Source organism: Camarhynchus parvulus, chromosome 2 (genome assembly GCF_901933205.1).
Source record: "Camarhynchus parvulus chromosome 2, STF_HiC, whole genome shotgun sequence".
Classification (NCBI taxonomy): domain Eukaryota; kingdom Metazoa; phylum Chordata; class Aves; order Passeriformes; family Thraupidae; genus Camarhynchus; species Camarhynchus parvulus.
Window position 1 is genome coordinate 131,821,996 of NC_044572.1, and position 20,618 is coordinate 131,842,613.

At 35.9% G+C, this 20,618-nt stretch overlaps 1 protein-coding gene across 6 annotated transcripts in view; it reads left to right on the forward strand.

Annotated features, from left to right (window-relative positions):
* RIMS2 (regulating synaptic membrane exocytosis 2) overlaps positions 1–20,618 on the forward strand; it is a 445,769-nt gene that overhangs the window by 91,748 nt on the left and 333,403 nt on the right. For 2 of the 6 annotated variants that reach the window (XM_030967156.1, XM_030967175.1), the window contains one exon: positions 3,180–3,191. The exons of the other annotated variants lie outside the window; for them this stretch is intronic. In XM_030967156.1, the coding sequence (XP_030823016.1) occupies positions 3,180–3,191 (12 nt within the window). The remainder of the gene's footprint in view (positions 1–3,179; positions 3,192–20,618) is intronic. 6 annotated transcript variants of the gene reach the window in all.

Genomic DNA, 20,618 nt, shown 5'->3' on the forward strand with positions numbered 1-20,618 from the left:
CCCCTGGTTCAGTGCAAACTTTGCATTCTGATTATTTCCCTGGGGTTGTTTGATTTTGAAAAAACACAAAGTTCCTTTTACTGAATGATTCTAACTGCTGGACTTACAATGTGATCTGTACGGAGTTGCGACATGAAACTGTAGCATACTTGTTGTAATGCATAATCCTTTTCATTCTGTTGAGAATTAGCAAGCACCAAAGAATTAGTCTGTCACAGTCAGGTTTTCTAAGTCACTGGGATTGGAAATAAACTCAATGATTTGTTATTACATACAAGTAAGTTGGTCTTTAGGAGATATGGTTTGACTTTGCATTTCTCTACAAAAAAGTGCATAACACTGCAAGCATGAGGAAAGGATTCCTCCAAACAGTTAGTAAACTACCATTTTGAATCAAGAGATATTGCTCCTTTCCAGCCTGTAAACTTTATTTGCAAACTACTTTACTTGCAAACTAATACCTAGGAGAACTAATATTCAGAATCTGCATTTCTGTTCAGATTCTTCGGATTCTCTTGATTGTTAAAACCCCCTGTGATTTTAATGCAAGCTATGTGGATATTATCAGTCCTTCAAATGACAACTGCACAAACTATTTCTGTTATTAATTTTATTTATTTGAAACTATTTACATTTGATAGCTCTTTTGATCTCAATAAACAGCAAATGATGGTCTAAATTTCAACAGAGGGTACATGTTTGAACTCTTGACTGTAAAGCTTTCGTAAACCTTAGAGGTTGTTATGATCCTGATACAGTGAAGAACATACAGTTTTACCCAGACTTACAATTTTAGGCAATTAAAATGAGAAACATACAGTCTTGAAGAGCAGCTTTGGCTCATGCAGTCAGATGCCAGACTGACCTTGTAATAGATCTTTTAAAAAAAGTATAAGGGGTAAATACTGACTCATTCTAGGCTGTTCATTTTTTTTTATTTGAGTATAGCATGGAATTCCACTTATTTTGCTAACATTTCTGTGTGTCTGAATACTCATGGAGATAAGGCCTTTTTCCTTAAAACCACTGTTAAAATATACCTGCATTTTCATGTGGAACAGGACAAATACCCCTGTTCTTTGAAAACCGAATTGAATGATTTCTCTCATGTCTTTGCTATTGAAATGACTGACTAGGCTGTCTTTCAGATTTTCAATCATGTAATTGCTTGCAGTGTATTGCTATGAACTCAAGAATGTTTGACAGTGTGTGTGTAGGAAGCTGAGAGGCTGGAGGAAGTCATAGATGTTTGGTAAAGTATGGTGGCATGTATTGAACTTCTTCACATATCTTTATATTTTGTAGCTTGTTTCTGAAAAGAGATTCTTTATCCTGGACATTATTCAACATAGGTTGATCGTGTGAATTAAGTCTTGGTTACTGTTAGGATCAAAGTGTGAATGACAGTATTTTGAATTATACATATGGATTATAATTGTCTTGGATAGTAGAGTGTATTTCTTCAGAAGTGAGGATGAGAAATCAAGGCTGTAGATGTTTCCATACAAAATGTCTCTGAACACTACTTTCTTTCTTACTGCAGTGGGACAGGAAACCTTGCTAGGAAAATATGAGACCACCTGGTACTGAGCAGAAAAATATGTCTCTGCCCACAGAGTGATAATGCATGGATGTCCTGTGATTTAGATCGCTTCCTATGCTATTTACTATTTGTATAACTGAGAATACCACTAAAACCCATAGCATCTTTAAAATGCTTTAATCTTTTGCCACTGAACATAGGATCATAGAATAAATTGGGTCAGATGGGACCTGTGGAGGTTTTTCTGGACCAATCTCCTGCTCCATGCAGGATTATCTTCAAAGTCAGTTGAGGTTTTTAGGACCTTGTTCAACTGAATTGTAAAAGCCTCCTAAGAGAGTGAATCCCAAACCCCACTAGACAACCTCTTTCAGTGATTAACAACTCTTGTGATTTTCTTTCTTTCTTACATGCAATACAATACCTTAATTGTCATATTTTGTTTATTTCCTGTGCATCTTCAAGAAAATTCTGTCTTTGTGTTTCCTATAGCTAAACTTCAAGTAGTTGAGGGATGCAAGTAGTTTCTGTCTTCCCACATCCTTCCCTATCCCAGCCTTCTTTAGGCTAAACAAGCCTATCTCCCTCAGTTTTTCCTTGTATATTTTGTGTTTTATTGCCTGACTGTCTTGTTTGGCCTCTGTTGTATTCTCTCCTGTTTGTTTGTAACTTTAGGATTGGAGGGAACCTAAGCCTTCTCTAAGAGTTACATGTTATAAAGTTACATTTCATATAGATATTGGAACAACAAATTAATTGTTACCCTTTTTTGGTAAGCAGTTGTATTCCCAGCACAGTCGATGCTTAACCAAGTGCCTAGATTTAGTCTCTGTATTGGCATGTGAAATTAAAATACCAGATAAAAATTGCCATTCTTTATTCAGTAAAAGAGGGAATATTTTTGATTAAAAATATTTAAAAACATTTTTCTAAAGTATTGTTCCATTTACAATTTAGATAGCTAAGAAGACAATTTCTTCAAGGAAAATAGCCAATAGGAATATTTGTATACAATATTGATGGGTATGAAAAGGAAATTATATGTGTTATAGAGCTGGCATGACATGCAGTAAACACTTGTGACAAACTCTGTCTCCATGTGCTTTATAACTCCAGGATTTTACAGATCTCTTGAGTGACTAACATGCAGTTTTGCCATTTGAATACCCTCTAGTTGTCTGTAGTAAACAAACATTCTTAATTTCACTGAACTCTTTGCAAGTGCAAGGGATTGATGAATGCTAATCATTTGCAGTGTTGGGGTCCAAGGTATGAGCTAAATGCTGCATCCTTTTGATGAGATGACCCATTCTTTTGTGAAGATAATTCAGGAATGACTCGCAAATTATTTTCATGAAACTTACATCCTTTGAGCATTTTTAATACAATTTTTTATTATAAGATAGTCTCAATTTCACTCATGAAAAGATCATGAAAATTATTAAAATTACTTATTTTCACTATATCTCCTTTACCATGAGGGAAAAAAAGAAATATATATGTTATTTATTTTGATATTTGTTTATCTTACTAAAAATTTCTAGTACGTACTTTTAAAATGGATGTGACTCTTTCCTTATTTGTGTTTCTTTTCCCCTTGTCCTTTCTTCCTTGCTTTCGTGGATATGAACTCCAGGAGGACAAAGTGGTTAGAGCCTTTTTTCTGTTTAAAGTTCTTTTCTTTTATGGTCGAATTATTTCCTGCCCTACATTTGCTCTCATTTACACAGGTGTAATTCCCACTGAAGGCAAGGGGAATTACTGTCATTAAAATGAAAGCAACGCTTGGCATAAAAGGCTTAATTGTTTTTCAAATGGCTTACTAATAACCTGTGAGTTGTTGTGAACAGTATGCATGATATTCCTCTCTGTTTGCAGCTTTTGTGAGCATGTCCCTGCCTTTCCTTTGCTTTTGCAATATATGTGCACAGCTTAAAATAGTGAGATGTCATTTGTGTCACAGGTGTTTCTTTGATAAAATTCATTTGTGTTCTTGTAGAAGTGGCATAAAGTGATCATAATGATTTTCACACTCTGTATCACTGATGTGAATGCTCTCCACATTTTAGGTTGTAATTTTTTGGGCATGGTAGTTCAGTTCTAATTGTCAATGACAGTACAGTTAGATACCAGTAAATATTAAGAAAACATATTTATCCTAAATGTTTAGGAATATGCCAGCAATGTCGTAGAGTTATCCACTAATATAAATTATTTTCCAAACTGGTTTGTAGGCTTTCCTAAAATATAGTGCACATATTGTATTCAGCATAATGTTGAAATAATGTTAAACATTATGCATGTCATTGAAGTTCTGTTTGTCTTGATAATAATACACATAGAAAAAATATTTTACCTTAATCTTTTAGTTTAGCCAGGTTTAAAATGGTAGTATAAATCTGAATTTGGGAATGAGCTTGGGTAGGTTTCAATATTTTCACCAAATTAGTGTAATGGTTTCTAAATAAGAGAATTGAAAAAACTACATGAGCTGGTGTAAATCTGTCCATCACACTCTCTGCTGTATTCTAAAGAACTTAAATTACAAGAGCAATTTCCTCTGTAATGCTTGAAAAATAAGTTCCTGATTGAGATGGAGTAAAGAAATTCTTTAAAGTTAGTGTACTTTTAGTTAATTATACAGAGAATGGTTTTTTTGTATAGTAAAATGTAATTTTTTCTTCCTGATAAAAATGTCAAGGCTAACATTTGACTTGCACATATGATTCAGAAATACTTTGCTTCACACAGAAGTTGTAAGCCGTGTGCTGTTGATGCCATCGAGGACATATCTTTAGTAGCAGGCAAGTGACATTTGAGGTGGGCCATCTCCTGGTGGCCCAGTCTGTTGGAGGGTACCCAGCTTTCTTTTGGCCTTTTTCGTCAGCGTTTCTCACAGTTAAAAGGCTGTGAAAGTTCAAAAGCCGTGAAGTAACAGCAATTTGTGGAATACAGAGGTAGCTGTCAAATAGAAAAAGCAGATGAAGAAAAGGAATAATTTTCTCCTTGAAGAATGTACCCTTTCTGTATAACCTTGCAAGTAACTGATGCATGCTAACAGCGCTTATTCCCACAGTCAGTCCAACAACTGATGCCTGTGATATCATCCATGCTGGAGCCATGTCAAATACTAAATTCACCTGGAAAATAAAATTAAAAAACCATGTGAAGTTTATATTATTATCTGGCTTTACCATGTACATATGTTAAGGAGGAAAGGGACAGGAATTTCTTTAGCTAATCAGCTAGTGTGGTTTTTCCATGAAAAAAGACAGTGGCTTAAGTTGCTTTATGTAACGTCTGTTTCTGCTGATTTTTAAATAGATGTTTTAGCAGGCAGAAAAAACAATGCTTATATTAAGTCAACTTTTTCTCAACTATAAACATTGTAAAGAAAGAACAGCAGTGGTATTTCCCTTTATATTTTAGTTCTAACTGTAAGGTTAAAAGCTCTGGTGTATTGAATGCAGTATAATGTATCAAAATAGGTACCTTCAATATAAACAGTAATTTTTAGTATGCTACAGCATTTACCAGTAGATGAACACACCCAGTGAAGCCTTAATATTATTTTTTATCCTTCATTTTCCAATGTTAGTGTAGAAGATCTGAATTCCAGATCTTAGAAGGCCTATTCTGTATTTTGTAACCATAGAATGGCAAGTTCAATGGAAAATGCTCCTAGATAAAGCTATAAATACTTTGTGACTGCTGATGGTTTGTTGACCTAATTTAAAAAATAACTTTGGAAAATGAGATGTATTCAAAGCATCAGGTCTGTAAAGAGTTAGAAATATATTTTAGTGTGTCCCCTTTAGAAGTCTTGTTGCATCTTTTGATTAAGATTGCCAGGAAAGCTGAGACTGCTCATGGAGTTGAATAATTGGGACAACCAGAGCAGTTTCCTGGTGCTATTAATGGTGGTGGGTTATGGAGTTAGACATGGATCCTGGCTGTGTTTTTGTGTTGTACCATTAAACATGCACAGAAGGGAACTTGTACTACACATCCTTCTATTCCACTTGCGAGACCCTACCTGGAGCGCTGCATCCAGCTCTGGGGTCCTCAGCAGAGGAAGGACATGGACCTTGGAGTGAGTCCAGAGGAGGCCACCAAGATGCTCAGAGGAATCAGAGCACCTCTCCTATGATTAAAGGCTGAGACAATTCTCCAGGCTGAGCAATCCCAAGAGAAGACTCTGGGAAGACCTTATAGCAGCCTTCCAGCACCTAAAGGGGTCCTACAAAGGAAGATGAGGACACACAGTTTTAGCAGGACCTGCTGCAATAGGAAGAGGGGAATATGGTTTTCAATTGAAGGAGGGTTGGTTTACTTAGACATGAGAGAAGGTTTTTAGAGTGTGGGGGGTAAAATGCTGGAACAGGTTGGCAAGAGAGGTGGAGTGGTGCTCTGAGCAACCCGATCAAGTTGAAGCTGTTCCTGCCCATGACAGGGAGGTTGGACTAGATGAGCTTTAAAGGTTCATTCCATCCCAAACCATTCTTTGGTTCTACGATATTAAATAGCCCTTCAGCGTTTGCAACTCACTGTGCCTCTTCCCACACAGAACATGGGAGTGACTCATTAATGTCTCAGTCCTTCCTTAGTCAGGTGTATAAAGAAGTACTTTTACAAAATTGAGACCCCAGTGTGCCAGAAAGGAATAATTTAAGATTAAAAGAGATCATGTCTCAGAAGGAAACAGTTGATGTTTCAAAATTGAAAAATAGTGTGATTTTTTCCAAATTTTGGATGGTTTTTCTTTAAGAAACAAAGGTACCTTTTAAAAGATTTCCTGCATTTCTGTCACTAATTTTCAGTCAAAATGTGACTATGATGTAGAGATTTCTTTGAGAACCTAGAGTAAATTAAGACTGTTAAAAATGAAGTTGAATTAAAAAAAAAAGTACACAGGATCATCTCCCTTTTACTTATATTTTGACAATTATATTCCTAAGCAAATAACTTTATTGAAATGAGCAACACTGTTAGCTGGAATACTGAAATTTTGTGACTGTATCACTGAAAATCAGGGAAAGTGTGATTAAACTGATGAGGAACTAGGAAGTGCAATACAGTTTGGGCAAAAATATATCTTTATTTTAAATAGTAGGAAATGCAAAAGTAGTAGAATTTCTAAATTTTTACTGAATTTTATAATGAATTTAAATAAAATTATAGACTTTTTACCTTTCATTGGAGACCATGACTTTAAAGTAACCACTGATACTTTGGAGACAACAAATAAGTAAGCAACCTAATACATTTTTGGAAAGAGCTGGCAGGAGAAAATGGGGTTCCTTCCCCTTGCTGGTTATTGTCTGGCTTTTTAAAGCTGATAAAATTCCAGTGGAGTGTTTTGTTATGGACATTTGAGGTTTAGATTCATTGATTCATATTTTTCAGTGTTTATTTTCAAGTGAGAAGTTTTGTACTGACATGAAATGAGTAGTGGCATGGCCCTCAGAGCTTCTGATACGTTTTTGGTTCATTCCTCTTTTCCAGTGGATTCAGGAACTTGTTATTAGAGAATCTGTTTTAAACTGCTACAGATCAAAGCCTTCACCAAAACTGTTCATGATTTCATACAGGATAAACCTGAGGAAGAATGCAAGGGGAACTTGCTTTTTGTTCTGTCTTTATTTCCTGTGCAAGGAAATAAAATATTTGGCACTTTCTTTGAAGTAAGTCTTCTACCTTTCTAATGTTATTACTTTTGAAATACTTAAGACACAGACAAATAGCTTGTATTTAAAAATCGATTCTGAAACGTCCACCAGTCCTAAAAACTGTTTTTTTCCTAAAACAGTTCCATATAAAATTACAGTAGAAAGGATAAAAAAGCAATTATCATAGGGCATTATTCTTTATCCCTTTATCTTACTGCAGTTAAAACTTCCTATTCCCCAGTTCTACTTCACCATGTTCAAAAGTAATCAACATTGTTATTCCAGTCAGGAGAGACCTAGGTGTTGATGATAATGTTTTCTGTAATTTTTGTGAAAATTTCACTGTTAAAAAAGAGATAAAGTTTTTCTCATTTTACTTCTGCCATTCTGAAGAGGTCTTGGGCCCCACCAAGCTCCGTATTATTTCTAAACCATCAGTGTTGTAGTTCTGTACCTCCACAGCACCTGAAAACTTTCTCATCTGGAACTGAAAAAATGTGAGAAATATTTGCAGAAGCCATAGGTTGCTTCTCCTACCTCTGCCTTCTTGCTACTGGAAAATATCTGCTTGGGAAAACTCTTCCCCCGTTCTTGACACTTGGCTCAAGCTGATTTTCTGTCTTATGAAGAAACAGACTCAGTCTCATCAAGATTTTCATGGCCTCTGTATGGTCTGTGTATCTTTTTTAACAAAGAAATATGTTAATTTCCAGATCATTGAAATTTGGAAAAAATCAATTTTTTTTTAAAGAGACTCACTATAAAATGTAGAATATTTCCTATACTTAGAATATCTCTGACAAAAGTCTCCTGTACCATCTATTACATAGGATTGTTTTCTGAGATACCTCTTTGCTGTGGGAAGCTTAATGGTTTTCCTCAGCTCGTATTGTCTTTCAGATTGGGATCTCTAAAAGTCATTCAGAGAGTTGGCAACTTAGATCTTCCTGAATCCACTTGGGCCACTTGTCCCAGCCTGTTCTCTGATCCTGTTTCTCACATATCCATTTGTCTTAGTTGCTCTCCTTTATCTTACTGCATTCAGACTGCACTCTTGTTTCCTTGATCACTAACAGAAAGCACCTCCAGTAGCAGAAGGTGAACAAACTTCTTGGTTGAAATTGGATTTAGATTGCCAAACATATTTCAATACTAGGTTCTCCTTTTGCCTGTCAAAATTATCCTGCAATCAAGACATGTCCTCTACTCAAAATATGTTATGCAGCTTTTTTTCAGTGTTTTCAGGACTACCATGATGTGACATGATAGAATGTAGTCAGTATACATAGATTTTTAAATCTGCAAATAGCAGACTTAAACTTGCCTGAAATCCTGGTGAAGACAATACATAGTAAATACCTCCTACTAATGGTTAAATTGGCATACAAATGTTTTCTCTGAATTAGACCTCATGTGTTGCTAACTTTTAGGGCCTTACTGTCATACCAAAACACACTGTCAGCTGGCCATCACAGTCAAAGAACAGGGAGATTACACTACATTGTAGCCCATAGTCCAACTTTATATTAACTTCTTTGAGTTTTTGAGTTGGAGATGTTGGAGGATTTCACTTTTTATTTTCTTCTTTTTTTTTTTTCTTTTTTGCCTTTTCTGCAATGGCAGAAATGGCAATTAACCTATTTTCTCATGCACAGATCATTGGCTTATCCTCCACAGGGTTCAAGGAAAGGGAAATGTCTTCCTAGGAACTGCCAATTTCCTTTTCCAGCTTCTGCTTGAAATTTAATTGGAGAATAAAAATAAGACAACTTCTTCACATGATGTAGCTTTAAAATGGTCTTAGCTATGTCAATCCAATAGTTACATGGAGTTTTAGATCCATGTAAGGAGACTTTTCTTTCATTATCTATGCTCCGTGCTTAAAGAACACACTCAGATATGTTTCTTGCTTAAGAACAGAGGCAAATACAGAAAAAAAAAAAAGACTATGAGTGAGTCTGAAATTCTTTTTTCAGTCATATTTGTACTTCTGTACTAGATGAACAAGCATTTAAATGCCCAAAAACTTGTATAATTTTTTTTAACCCTCAGTAGTATGTGTAAAACATGCTAGTCCTTCCTATAAACCTTGTCCTTTACATATACACTATGGTGGTATAATTTTACAGTACAGAAATTAGAAGTAGCTGGTTTGGTTTTAGGTGTACTGAATTTCTGAAAAGCACTGGGGGTGATTTAGAGAGAGTCTGGTGAAATTGGAGTGACCTGTTTTTGTTTTGCTAGCTATTTTTCCCATCCTGGTGGCAATAGAATTTTATCTTTTAACTTCAAATTATTCAAAATAGATTAATTTTCCTTTGAAATTATTCTTCAAGCTATCCTAAAATAATCTTGTCTTAAAACATGTATGGAAACATTGCTATAACAATAAAAACTATAGCACATCAATAAATTTTCACTTTTGTTCAAATCAATAGAGCAAGAGCAATTACAAATAGCAATTCTGGAACCAGAAGATGAAACAGTTCTTGAGCAGTAAGTTTTATTTGCCACCTGTTGCAATATTCAGAAACATTACCATGTGCTATTAAGTTCCAGGTGTAGACCTTTATCAAAGGTAGCTCAGCAAATTCCTCAGTTTCAGTCCCAGGTGTGTAACAGCACACCTAGGACTCTTTGGACACAGTTAGACATTATGGCACAGCAGGGGATGGTATAAATGTTTAATTATCTAGATTCAGCTTCAGTGGCTGGAAACCAGTGCCTATATATATAAATAATGAAGACATTGCTAGTAATAGAGTAAAGCAGCAAACCTCCCAAGGTGTTTTTCCTCCCCTCAGCTGTTTATTTAGAGCTTTATTTAGCTAGTGCCTTCAAGGAACAGATTAGTGGTAGGGTTAGGAATTAAATGAAAAAGGCCTTGCATCTGGGTTAATATCTGTTTGCTCTTTAGATCTGCTGTGTGAAAAAATGGAATTTGCATGGCTAGCATCTGTTGATATATGAAATACTGTATGCACAGACAAGATAGTTATTCAGCTTAGTGTGAGTGCACTTGTGTAGACAGTTTTAGCAGATGTTGAACTTCCGTGCATTCAAGAAAAAAATTAAATAAATGTGAAAAATTCTGTGTTAAAACAAGATGTCACCTATGAACTACAAACAAGGTATTCAAAAATTAAAACTTCCTTAGTTTGAATTATTATAAAGATGCCATCATTCAGCATCAAGATCTGCTGAAAAGCCTGGGTTTCAGGTAACTAATTCAATTTCAGTCAATTTATATGTATTACTGTTTGTGGCTTTTTGAGAATTAGTTTCATGTAGTTCACAAGCCCTTTTTAGCATTTTAGATCTGCAAGAAATAAAATACCTAAGGTTTGTAAACCAAATACATATTAACAGGATTTCTGTTTGATATGGGGGGTAGTATGCTTTCACAAAAGAAATCCACACAATGTTTTATTACTGACAGAATCCAGATGTATCTTTATTGAGTGGGAATCTGAGTAATTTTTTTCCTATGTATACATATACTTCCCATTTATCTTTAAATGTTTAAAGTTGGTCAGTGTTAATCACTAGTGTTCATTTAACCTGTTCATCTTTCAGTTTCAGTGTAATTGCTACATAACTTCAGAGTCATGACCTGTTTAATTAAGGTGTTCTTGCTCTCAGATACTTGGTCATGTGATTATGAAAGATGATATTTATTACTGTTAAGGATTTGGATTTCTTACTGTTTTAGGTAGACAAAGTATGGGATCTTTCTAAGGGATTAGAATAGTTTACCCTCTACATTGAAGATAGGATTCAAATGCCTATTTCTCCCAATGTGTGCAATTGCCTAGTGTCCTTGCATTCAATATTAGTTCATTTTTAGATTACAACACTATGATGATTATATTTTTTTTAACAAATTGGTTTTGCTCTGTAGATGTGAAGCAAATTCCTCCTACTTTTCTTCAAATTATTTTTTAGTTTTATCTAATCCTTGTTTGATTTTTAATTTTTTATCGACATCATTGAGTGGCCATAGAAAACTTTCCATGTAGTGAATATCTGGCCTCAGTAACTTGGGAGGAGCATAATTGTTTACATTGTTCTTAACATTGTTGTATATCAAAAAGTGAAAATTAGTTAAAAATGTAGTGTATAGATTCAGACACTAATCTCAAGTACTCATTGAAAATGTCTAAAAAGCTACATTTTATTAAAAATAAAGTGCTTTATTAATATTGACCATGTTGCAAAAGACTTTTTGGTCATAATTTGTGTTTCTAGATTACTTCTAGATTAATATGAATGTTTTTGTTTTATAGCTTGTTCATGTGTTTATCTTAACTGGATATTTATAAAAGACTTTGAAATAGAATAGCTATGATCCTAGAATGTTAGACTTCTGCAATGTTATTGTATCATAAACTTAAAAAAATGCTGTAGATATATTTAGTATTGTGAATGGGATTCTGATACCATCTTAGGTAAGGGTTTGTTCATGCCCCAAATCCACTGAATGGCTGCCTACTGTCTAAAGTCCTTACTCAAAGGAGAACCTGCCACCAGTTAAAACTTACACTTAGCAGTTAGGGAAGGAACAGAGGGCTTTATCAGAGAGAAGCAGACCACAATCTTCACTTTCCATGGACTTAAATGTGGGTTAGGTCTGGTCCAGAATTGAATTGAATAGAATTGAGAATTGAGCCATATAAAATTTAACTTTCTGAGGAGATTAAAAATTATTGCATGAAGACCATTGTGTCAAGATTTAATCTCAACAAGAGTGGCTGTTTAACCACTTTTCTTTCTAAAGCCTCAAACGTTTAGTCTAGCCCAATTATATAGACTGCATGTGGTGTCTTCACAGAGCTGACTTGCTTCCTTCGACATTGTCTGTAGTGAATGTTGAAAAAATGAAGGGAGAAGCAGAAGCCACATGGAGAGGTATCAATAGTAAGATTCAGTGGTTTAACAGGGTAAATTGATAGGAGCTTCCAGCTGTGAGTTGGAATGTTAAACCACACAGCCTATTTAGAAAGAATTCCCAACAAATTACATGGGATTTTTTTAGGCAAATTCTGTGTCCTTTCTAAGGCACAGACATAGTTTCCAGGATATACTTCTAGAAAGCCTTTTATTCTTGTGAGAGCTTCAAATACTGATGCAAAGTTTTTCAGGACAAAATTCTTTCTTTAATATTCTTTGGAAAGTCTACTACTTAGTTGTTAGCTGCAAATTGCAATTGTAGTGTGGGTTGTTTTTGAAGAGAAATTCAGTGATTGATGTTCTTCAAGACACTTTGTCCATGGCTTTTTTGCTGTTCTTGCTTCCTCTGGATTCTCATACTAAGAGTTTGGAAGAACATGAAGGACTTATTAAAGTATGACTCCTTTGGACTGTCAGTTCACATACACAGAATATGTACATGAAGAATTCTATCATGATATATTTAACTTTTCCTGCCAGAGGGAATGATACAAAAGAATTATAAAGCAGGAAGTGATCATTAAACTGTAGACACAATTATCTGAGAGAATTTGAAATAGAACTAAATTTAGGGAAGGTGATAATTCTCACTAATAATGCTTTCAAAGCCTGCGAATTTATACTAGCAGAGAAGAGGAAGCATTCACCAATCTGCCACTGCTGAAGTAGCAGAAGGACTTGCATATGTGGAATTTGTAGCTATTTTAAAGTAAGAAGTAATTATGGAAGTACATAATTGAAATAGAAGTATAGTATATTGAAATATAAGTATAGGCAGTTAACCATATTTGCTTCCTAACAAAGGTGACTATTTGACATTGGATTAAAAAAAAAAAGCTTTATTTCATTGTTCAATTTTTCCTTTTGTTAAATACAATTATTCTCTCCAGCATACTGATAGGCAGATATACCTGACTAAGGTGTCACTAAGTCTGTTGCTTTTTTACCCTTAGTCTATTCTATTTTGAAATTTATGAAACAAACAGACTGACATACATATAATTTTTTTAAACGTTAGATTTTCTTGCTGTTCTGTCAGGGTTAGCTATGGCTGGATCTATTGCAGGCATAAGATGTGCAGCTGTTGTAGCATGCAGCTCGGTGTAGGTTTCCAGGCTGGATAGCACAGCCCTGAGAATGGTGCAGGGAGGTGATTGTCCCACCATACTGTGAGCTGGTGACCTCACTGAGTGCTGGGTGCAGTTTGGGGTACCACACTGTGCAAAGGACATCAGACTGTTAGAGTGAGTCCAGGGGAAGAAGAGTAAAGTGGTGAAAATCCTCAAGGGCAAGACTTGTGAGTGAGTAGTGGCTGAAGTCAATTGGCTTGTCCTGGCTGGAGAAGAGAGGGCAGAGGGGTGAGCTCATTGCAGTCTATGGCTTCCTCACAGGCACAGGGAGATGGGTTGGGGAGCTTCAGATGGGGCATTGGGAAAAGGCTCTCCAACCAGAGCAGGGCTGTTCAGTGGAACAGTCTCCCCAGAGAGCTGGACATGGCACCAAGCCTGTTCCAGGAGCATCTGGATAAAGCCCACAGTGATATGGGTTGGTTGTAGGCAGTCCTTTGAGGAGCAGGGAGTTGGAGTCTGTGCTCCTTATGGATCCCTTCCAACTCAGCATATTCTATGATTCTATATATTTTACATTTTGTCTGAGAGCTGTGCTGCTGTGACTACATTGCGAGAGCCCAGGCAGCAAGTTCATGTGAAGTTGAAGAATGTTTTTGTGGGATTCAATACAGCAGTAACTACATGATAAGCATCTCAATTTTTCTATTACCATTATGTTGCACTTCATTAGAGTTGGATCTTTCATTTTTCTCAGACAATTTCAGTAATGAATGATGACACAGATGATGCAAATGGTGTAATTCTGTTCATTTCAATTTAGTGCCATCTGCGTACAGACCCCAGGCTTATTGTGGTCCTGTCACATTTCCTCCCTTTTGGTCCCTTGTTGATGTTGATATTGTGTCTTATATTTATAAATAACTCATGAACACTTAGTGCATTCATCTTCAGACAGTTTACACGTGTTAATTAATGAATATGCTCAGCACCTCTGGGCTGTAGATAATTTGTTATTTTTATTAGCTGATCCCTTAATGAAGCTGTGACATTATTACAGATTTTTTGAACACAAAGAGGCATAAATAACATCTAATTGAGAATTGTAGGAAACAAAAGTCTCAGAATGAAATCATTTCATGATACTTGAATATTATTTAACATTGCCTTTGAGAGCAAAAGTCTTCGTAAAATAAAACAACTTGGAGATGTCATTTGGATTGTTTCCTATGTCCCAAATTTGGTGGAAAACAAGTATTTAGTATAATAATAGCTCATAATAAATAATTTTTATTAAAAATTTAATGAATTATTGTAATAGTATTTTATTTTAAAAACCCTTAATATTTTCAGACATTCAATATTTGTGTAAAAGCTGTTAATAGCATTCACTTTGCTAGAAAAATTTTGAAAAATAGTAATTCTAATGCCTATTTGTATTTCCTTATTGCAATCATGATTGCCTATTTGTATTTTTTACCAAAAAAATTTGCCTTTTCTCCATCACAAATTTCTAATCCTAATTTCTAATGGGCAAAGTTGCTCTGAAAACAGTCTTTACGGACAGAATTATTTTTTGAGGCATTAAGGGAACAAATAGGCAAAACCAATTGGACTGAGGGGTTAAGTAACTTGTTTTTGTGCAGGGATGGCTAAGGGTTAGTTTAAAAAAATCCCTAACTTCTTTGCAGAAGCTTAAATTACAGAAGACCAACAGAAATTACTGGTTAAACTGAAACTGTGAGAATTAATTGAATAAAGAAAAAGAGGGGAAAGGTGTAATCAACTTCCTACATGAGTTCCTCAAGCCTTAGTGCTGGGGAAGACCTTTCATGTTGTCACTAGTGGCTTTGGCATAGAGAAGAAAGCTGTAATTAAATACATTACAAAAAGTTGGATACTTATCAGCACAGGGGAGCAATGGGATACTGCACATTAGAGAACCAGATGACCTTCTGAACTCCCATAGTGAAAATGAATGCAATAAAACACCACTAAGTGTAAAATCAGGAATTTAACGACTAATGAGGTTTTCTTCTCTGAACTACAGGCCAGGGACTCCTGTGTGGCTCAGTCTCGATCAACAGTCCTGAATTCTGCTTTCCATAGCAGGGTAACTGAGTCCAAGCTGCTTATTAGGAGCAGTTTTTGCTCCATGCTGTTCTCCTACACTGTGTGCTGGCATTGTCTGGGAGATGCTGGTTAGCAAAGGCCTGACTGTGCCAGGAAGCATAAGAATTAGCAGGAACCCTGGGCCAGCACCTGGCCCTGTGACAGGGTTATATCTTCCTAGTATAGGTGTAGTCTCAAAGAGCAAAATCTATTTGGTCTTGAAAAATGAAAGCAGAGAGGGTATGTGATTGGTCGCTGTAAAAACATCAGGCAGCAAACGCTGAGGAGGGAAATGCCAATGCCAATACTGGTACAAGAATAAATAGCAATAAACTAGTTTGGAACACATGAGCGCTGGAAATTGAAAGGCACTCTTTCCATTGTAGCTGTAGGACTTGGAAAAGTGTTTTGACAGATTTTGGGCTCATTATTTATAGTTAATTTTAAGAAAGTTTATTATATTGTGAAGTTAAAAAAAAAATCTTTGAAACAGCAGGCAACTGGAAACAATCCATGAGGTTTCTTCCTATCCAGTACACTTAATGAACTTAAGTTTACTAAGAAAAATGCAGGAACTGTGTACTCAGTTCTTTTGCTTTTCTGAGACTGTTACAAATCTGAAAGTTTGGTAAACATGTAGCTTGGTCAACTGTATATTCTCAGTATATTAAGTCATTCTTCAAATTTCCAAAGTCAAAGACATTCTTTGTGAGCCATGTTGTAAACTCTGTTCACTTAGAGCAGGTTTATTTCATGCCAAACCCAGTACACTTATTTAATAAACCCTCATGGCCCTCTGGACTACTGTGTAGGTTAATGGATTCCATTTTGGAAGGAGTGCAGCAGCATTTGCTGAGACATAATAGTGACCAGTTTGTGCTATGTCCAAAGCACACCCCATGTCACAACAGGCATTTTCTCACTAGAAGTCTGCACATCATTGTAGTTCTTAATGAAATCATGAAGGTCATGAAGGAGCTAAGTATGGTAAATATGGCACTGTGTAGGAATTTTGCACTGTCTTCATTGGCATGGACTGGACAGTTTTAAGTTGTGCCTGTGCCAGAATGAAAAAACCCAAATTACTGCCTTTACAGGCCTTGAAGCATATCAGATATTTTATACATGAACTTCTTCATTTTATTCAATATTTTTTAGCAAGAATGTGCTTTGGCTTTTATTAACCCAGATAAATTAGTGTTCTAACAGTTTCTAGTCCTAGTGTGCATGTAGCGGCGTTGAAAAAAGTATGAACAAAATTACTAGCATATGTTTTAAGGATAGTAAAAGAGTGATACAAAAGAGATACACTGTCCATTAGAATAAGGTCACCATTTGTACCAAAGAGTGTACCTTTTAAAAATTGTAGTCACATAATTTTCTGCTGGAAAGGTAGTGTCATGTAAATATATACTGTATCACGTGCATGCACAAGATATGATATGCTTATTTCACTCTGACTTGGTTGTTTACAGCCATTATAACTTTTCATACATGATGTATCCATTCACTACAAAGTCAAGAACAAATATAATCACTCCCCCAGTACAAAGAATTGTTGAAGTGCAAATACACATATCTCTTAAAATATATGTAAAGGTGTTTGTCTCATACCAGTATTATAAACATTCTCACTTTTCTTAGCTGGTATAGGAATTCTTGTGATATTTAATACAAATGTGGGGGACAGATATCAGTTCATCATTACAGATATAAGACAAATAATTATTCTAGCAGTTTTGACATTCAAACTGATTGTAACATGAAAGTCAGTACCATAGCACAGACTAGTGGCATAGAAAAATATTGAAAAAACAGGTAATCTTTATCAACTTTTATAAAAGTCACAAATTCAAAGATTAACTTTGCTTATGTAATGTACTTCACTGACTAAATGTGTTAATGTTTCAGACGGAAATGCAAAGTAGACTTGTCTGTACAGTCAGAACAGTAAAATGAAATGGAAGATTTTCTGTTTCATTAAAGTTGTAACCAGACTCTGCTGCTTACAGTATATAAGCACAAAGATTTATTCCAACAACTCCAAAATAATGATTTTGTGTCTTTAAAATAGATCTTAGCAGCTGCAAAAGATGCATCTGTATTCTGGACCCAAATCTCTAGAATTATGTCTCTATGGAGAGATCATACAGACATTACAAAAGGCTCTGTGTTTTCCAAAAATAAAAATATATCCTTGGCTATGGATAGCACATGCTCTATATAAGTCTTCCACAGTCATAGACACTTCCATTAAAAAGGAATGTCAACCCAGAAATTTTTAAAGGAAACACCTTATAGAAAACAGCACAAATTTTCCCTCAGCAGTAGTGGAAATCAGTACTCCTGGCTGTAAGAGAGAACAAAGACTTCAGAGAGCAAAAGGGAACTACTGTGTTTTTAATGCAAACATGAGGCATGTTTTCATAGTGTATAGAACCAAGTAGATGAGATTTTAAGTTTTAGCTAACTTCTAGAAGTTTTCTAGTCTGATTTGAGGAAGATTGAATTCTAAGTAATAAGTAAGGTACTAAAAAGTTTTACTTCTGACAGGGACAACTAATAATGCTGTTATTTTACTGAAAATTTTTGGGAGAGCTTAATGTATTCTGAAAAAAACCTAATAACCAGAAAAGCAGTTCCATCTCATTTTCTGGGGAGATGATGTTCAAAGGGGTCCTCACAATCCTAAACCCAGGACACTCACTTATTACAGTTTCTTGGAAGCAGTTTTGCCTTTCAAAAAGGCAAAATGAGGAAAGATTAGCAGAAAGAGGGGCTAGAGGTAAAGAAGATACCATTGAGCCCTACTGATACTGGGTCTGTATTCCCTGAAGATGGACAGATTTGCTACAGTAAATTGTAGTTTCCCTGACTGCGCAGAGGAGGGTGACTCATGTTACCTCGTGGCAGTGCTGGTTTGGCAGTGCCCATTCCACATTGGCATGTGGACTCTTTTGGGTGGTGCCCAGGGACAGGATAAGGAGCCACAGCCACAAAGTAAAGTACAAGAAGTTCAACCTCAGCATGAGGAAGAGCTTATTAACATTGAGGGTGGCAGAGCAGTGGAATGGGCTGCCCAGGGATGTCGTTCCCTCTCTGGAGACATTCCAAACCCACCTGGACACGTTCCTGTGTCACCGGCTCCAGATGACCCTGCCTTGGCAGAGGAGTTGGACTGGATGATCTCCAGAGGTCCCTTCCAACCCTAATGATTCTGTGCACCTGTCATCAACATAGTGGCTAATGGAGAGATGTACTATATCCCTAAAGAAACTGCCTTAGTACAGGGTGGCTTCAAACATTGCACTGCTCCATGATGTAATGAAGTTTTGTACTGGTGACAAATTAGGAAAAAAAAAAGGACTAGCAGGAATGTGTTTGTAATCATGATTAATTACCTTGATGACCCAAGCAGAGTTTTTCTACTCTTCCTTTTGTGTCCTTCTTGTTTTCAGTGCTGTAGTCTTGTTACCTTGTATGATTTTTAAAGAATTGTATTCTACGTGAAATATGAGAGCCAAAAAACCAAAAAAAACCATATGAAATTTGCTCAAGACTACTGGCAGCAAGTGCAGCAGTTAATGTAATGCTAATATATATTAGATGCTTCCACCAAGCAGGTGACTCTAATAGATTTGGTGAAATACTATGTAAGCATTGCACTACAATTTTTCACCTCAGCACACCTGTAATTTGAAGTAGTGTTCTAAAGGCTGATGAGGATTTGGTGTAATTATTTCTTAGGCTGTAGTGTTAAAGCTATCAAACTCAAGCTTATGCGTAATCAAATATACTGAGTTTTTTAATCTCATCTTAAATAATATAAGGTTTCCATTTTCTTTTCAGGATTTAATGTTAGACCATCAATAACTGTACTTACAGTGATAGTGAATCGTGTTTTTTAAGATAGCCGTCTTTTCACACAATCCATCTGAAAATACTGAGTGTCATACTATATCCTTTTACTAAATTGTGTTTTGTTTTCTCTTGAAATATCTATGGATGTAATTTCCTGATAAATATATTTTCCATTTATTGAAGTTAAAGTGGTATCTCAAATGTTTTGAAGAATTTTATCTAAGAACAAAAAATTTTGGTATCTTTTTTAGAACAATACAAAGAAGTAATTTTTTGTGCATTATTTATTTCTGATATGTAGATGGAAATAGCTGATTACTGTAGGTTTTGCAGAATTGTTTTATGGGTCGATATAACAATAAGTGCTAATAATATGTGATGAAAGCTGCTGGGCAGTGTTAGAAGTGGGAACATATTATGAATAATTTTGCCAAAAATAGTGAAGAAATCAAAAATGAGTTAGAATTTATTAGTTCACTGTGTAGATCTAACCTTTGAGAATGGAAAGCAGATGGAAGGTTTAAGGTAAATATGTCTAATCCAAATTTGGAATACTTATTTCAGTGTTGTATATTAAAAAAGAAATTATTCTTTAAAAAAATGGATATAAGGGGTAATGTGAAAATGTCAGGTATGTTTAGTGCATTCTTTTCAGCAATGAGAAGTTGATTTGAACCGAACTTGAGCAATGCTTCTTGCATGCACTAGGTGGAGTTTCAGCCTTTCCTACGGAAAAGAACATCCCGATCCAGCACCACTAGCACCTGAGGTTCTAGTTATGAGCTAGTACTTAGCGTTGGAGAGGAGATTTTTTGCCGTATTTTCCTTTTCAAATTGGCAGTGCTCTCGTGTGGAGGATTGACACCCACAAATTGCAACACTGATTTTTGCGTACAAGATGTGCTTATGGCTGTTTTTAGGAGGGTGGTTAGGAGAGTTGCAAATGTGTGTAATACATAATGTGCCTACCCTGGAGTGCAGATTTCTGATGTAAGGGGTTAGTCCTTTTTCATTTCAGTTTTAGAAGGGAAAATTCTATGTTTTGTTCTCCCAGGTTTGCCAAAATGCCAGTATTGAGCCTGCAGTCCACTCTCATGGCCTTTGCCTCTCTGCAGTGCTGCTGTCACAGTTCCAGTAACTGCTCTGGCCTGGCAGGGACTGGGCAGGGACAGAGCTGCTCTGCATGGGTGGGAGCTGCTGAGGCACCTGGGGCAGGAGGGGAGAAATCCTGTCCAGGAACGTGCCACCGTGCCATCTGTGCTCTTCTGACACCATCTTACAAGTGTGTCTTGATTTAATTGAGAGGTCTGCACCATAAATTAGCAGTATTTTTTAAATTGTGGGAATGCTTCTACATGCTGCGATAAGATGGGGAAGGCAATTTTGTCCAGGGCTATTTGAGGACTTGTAATTTTT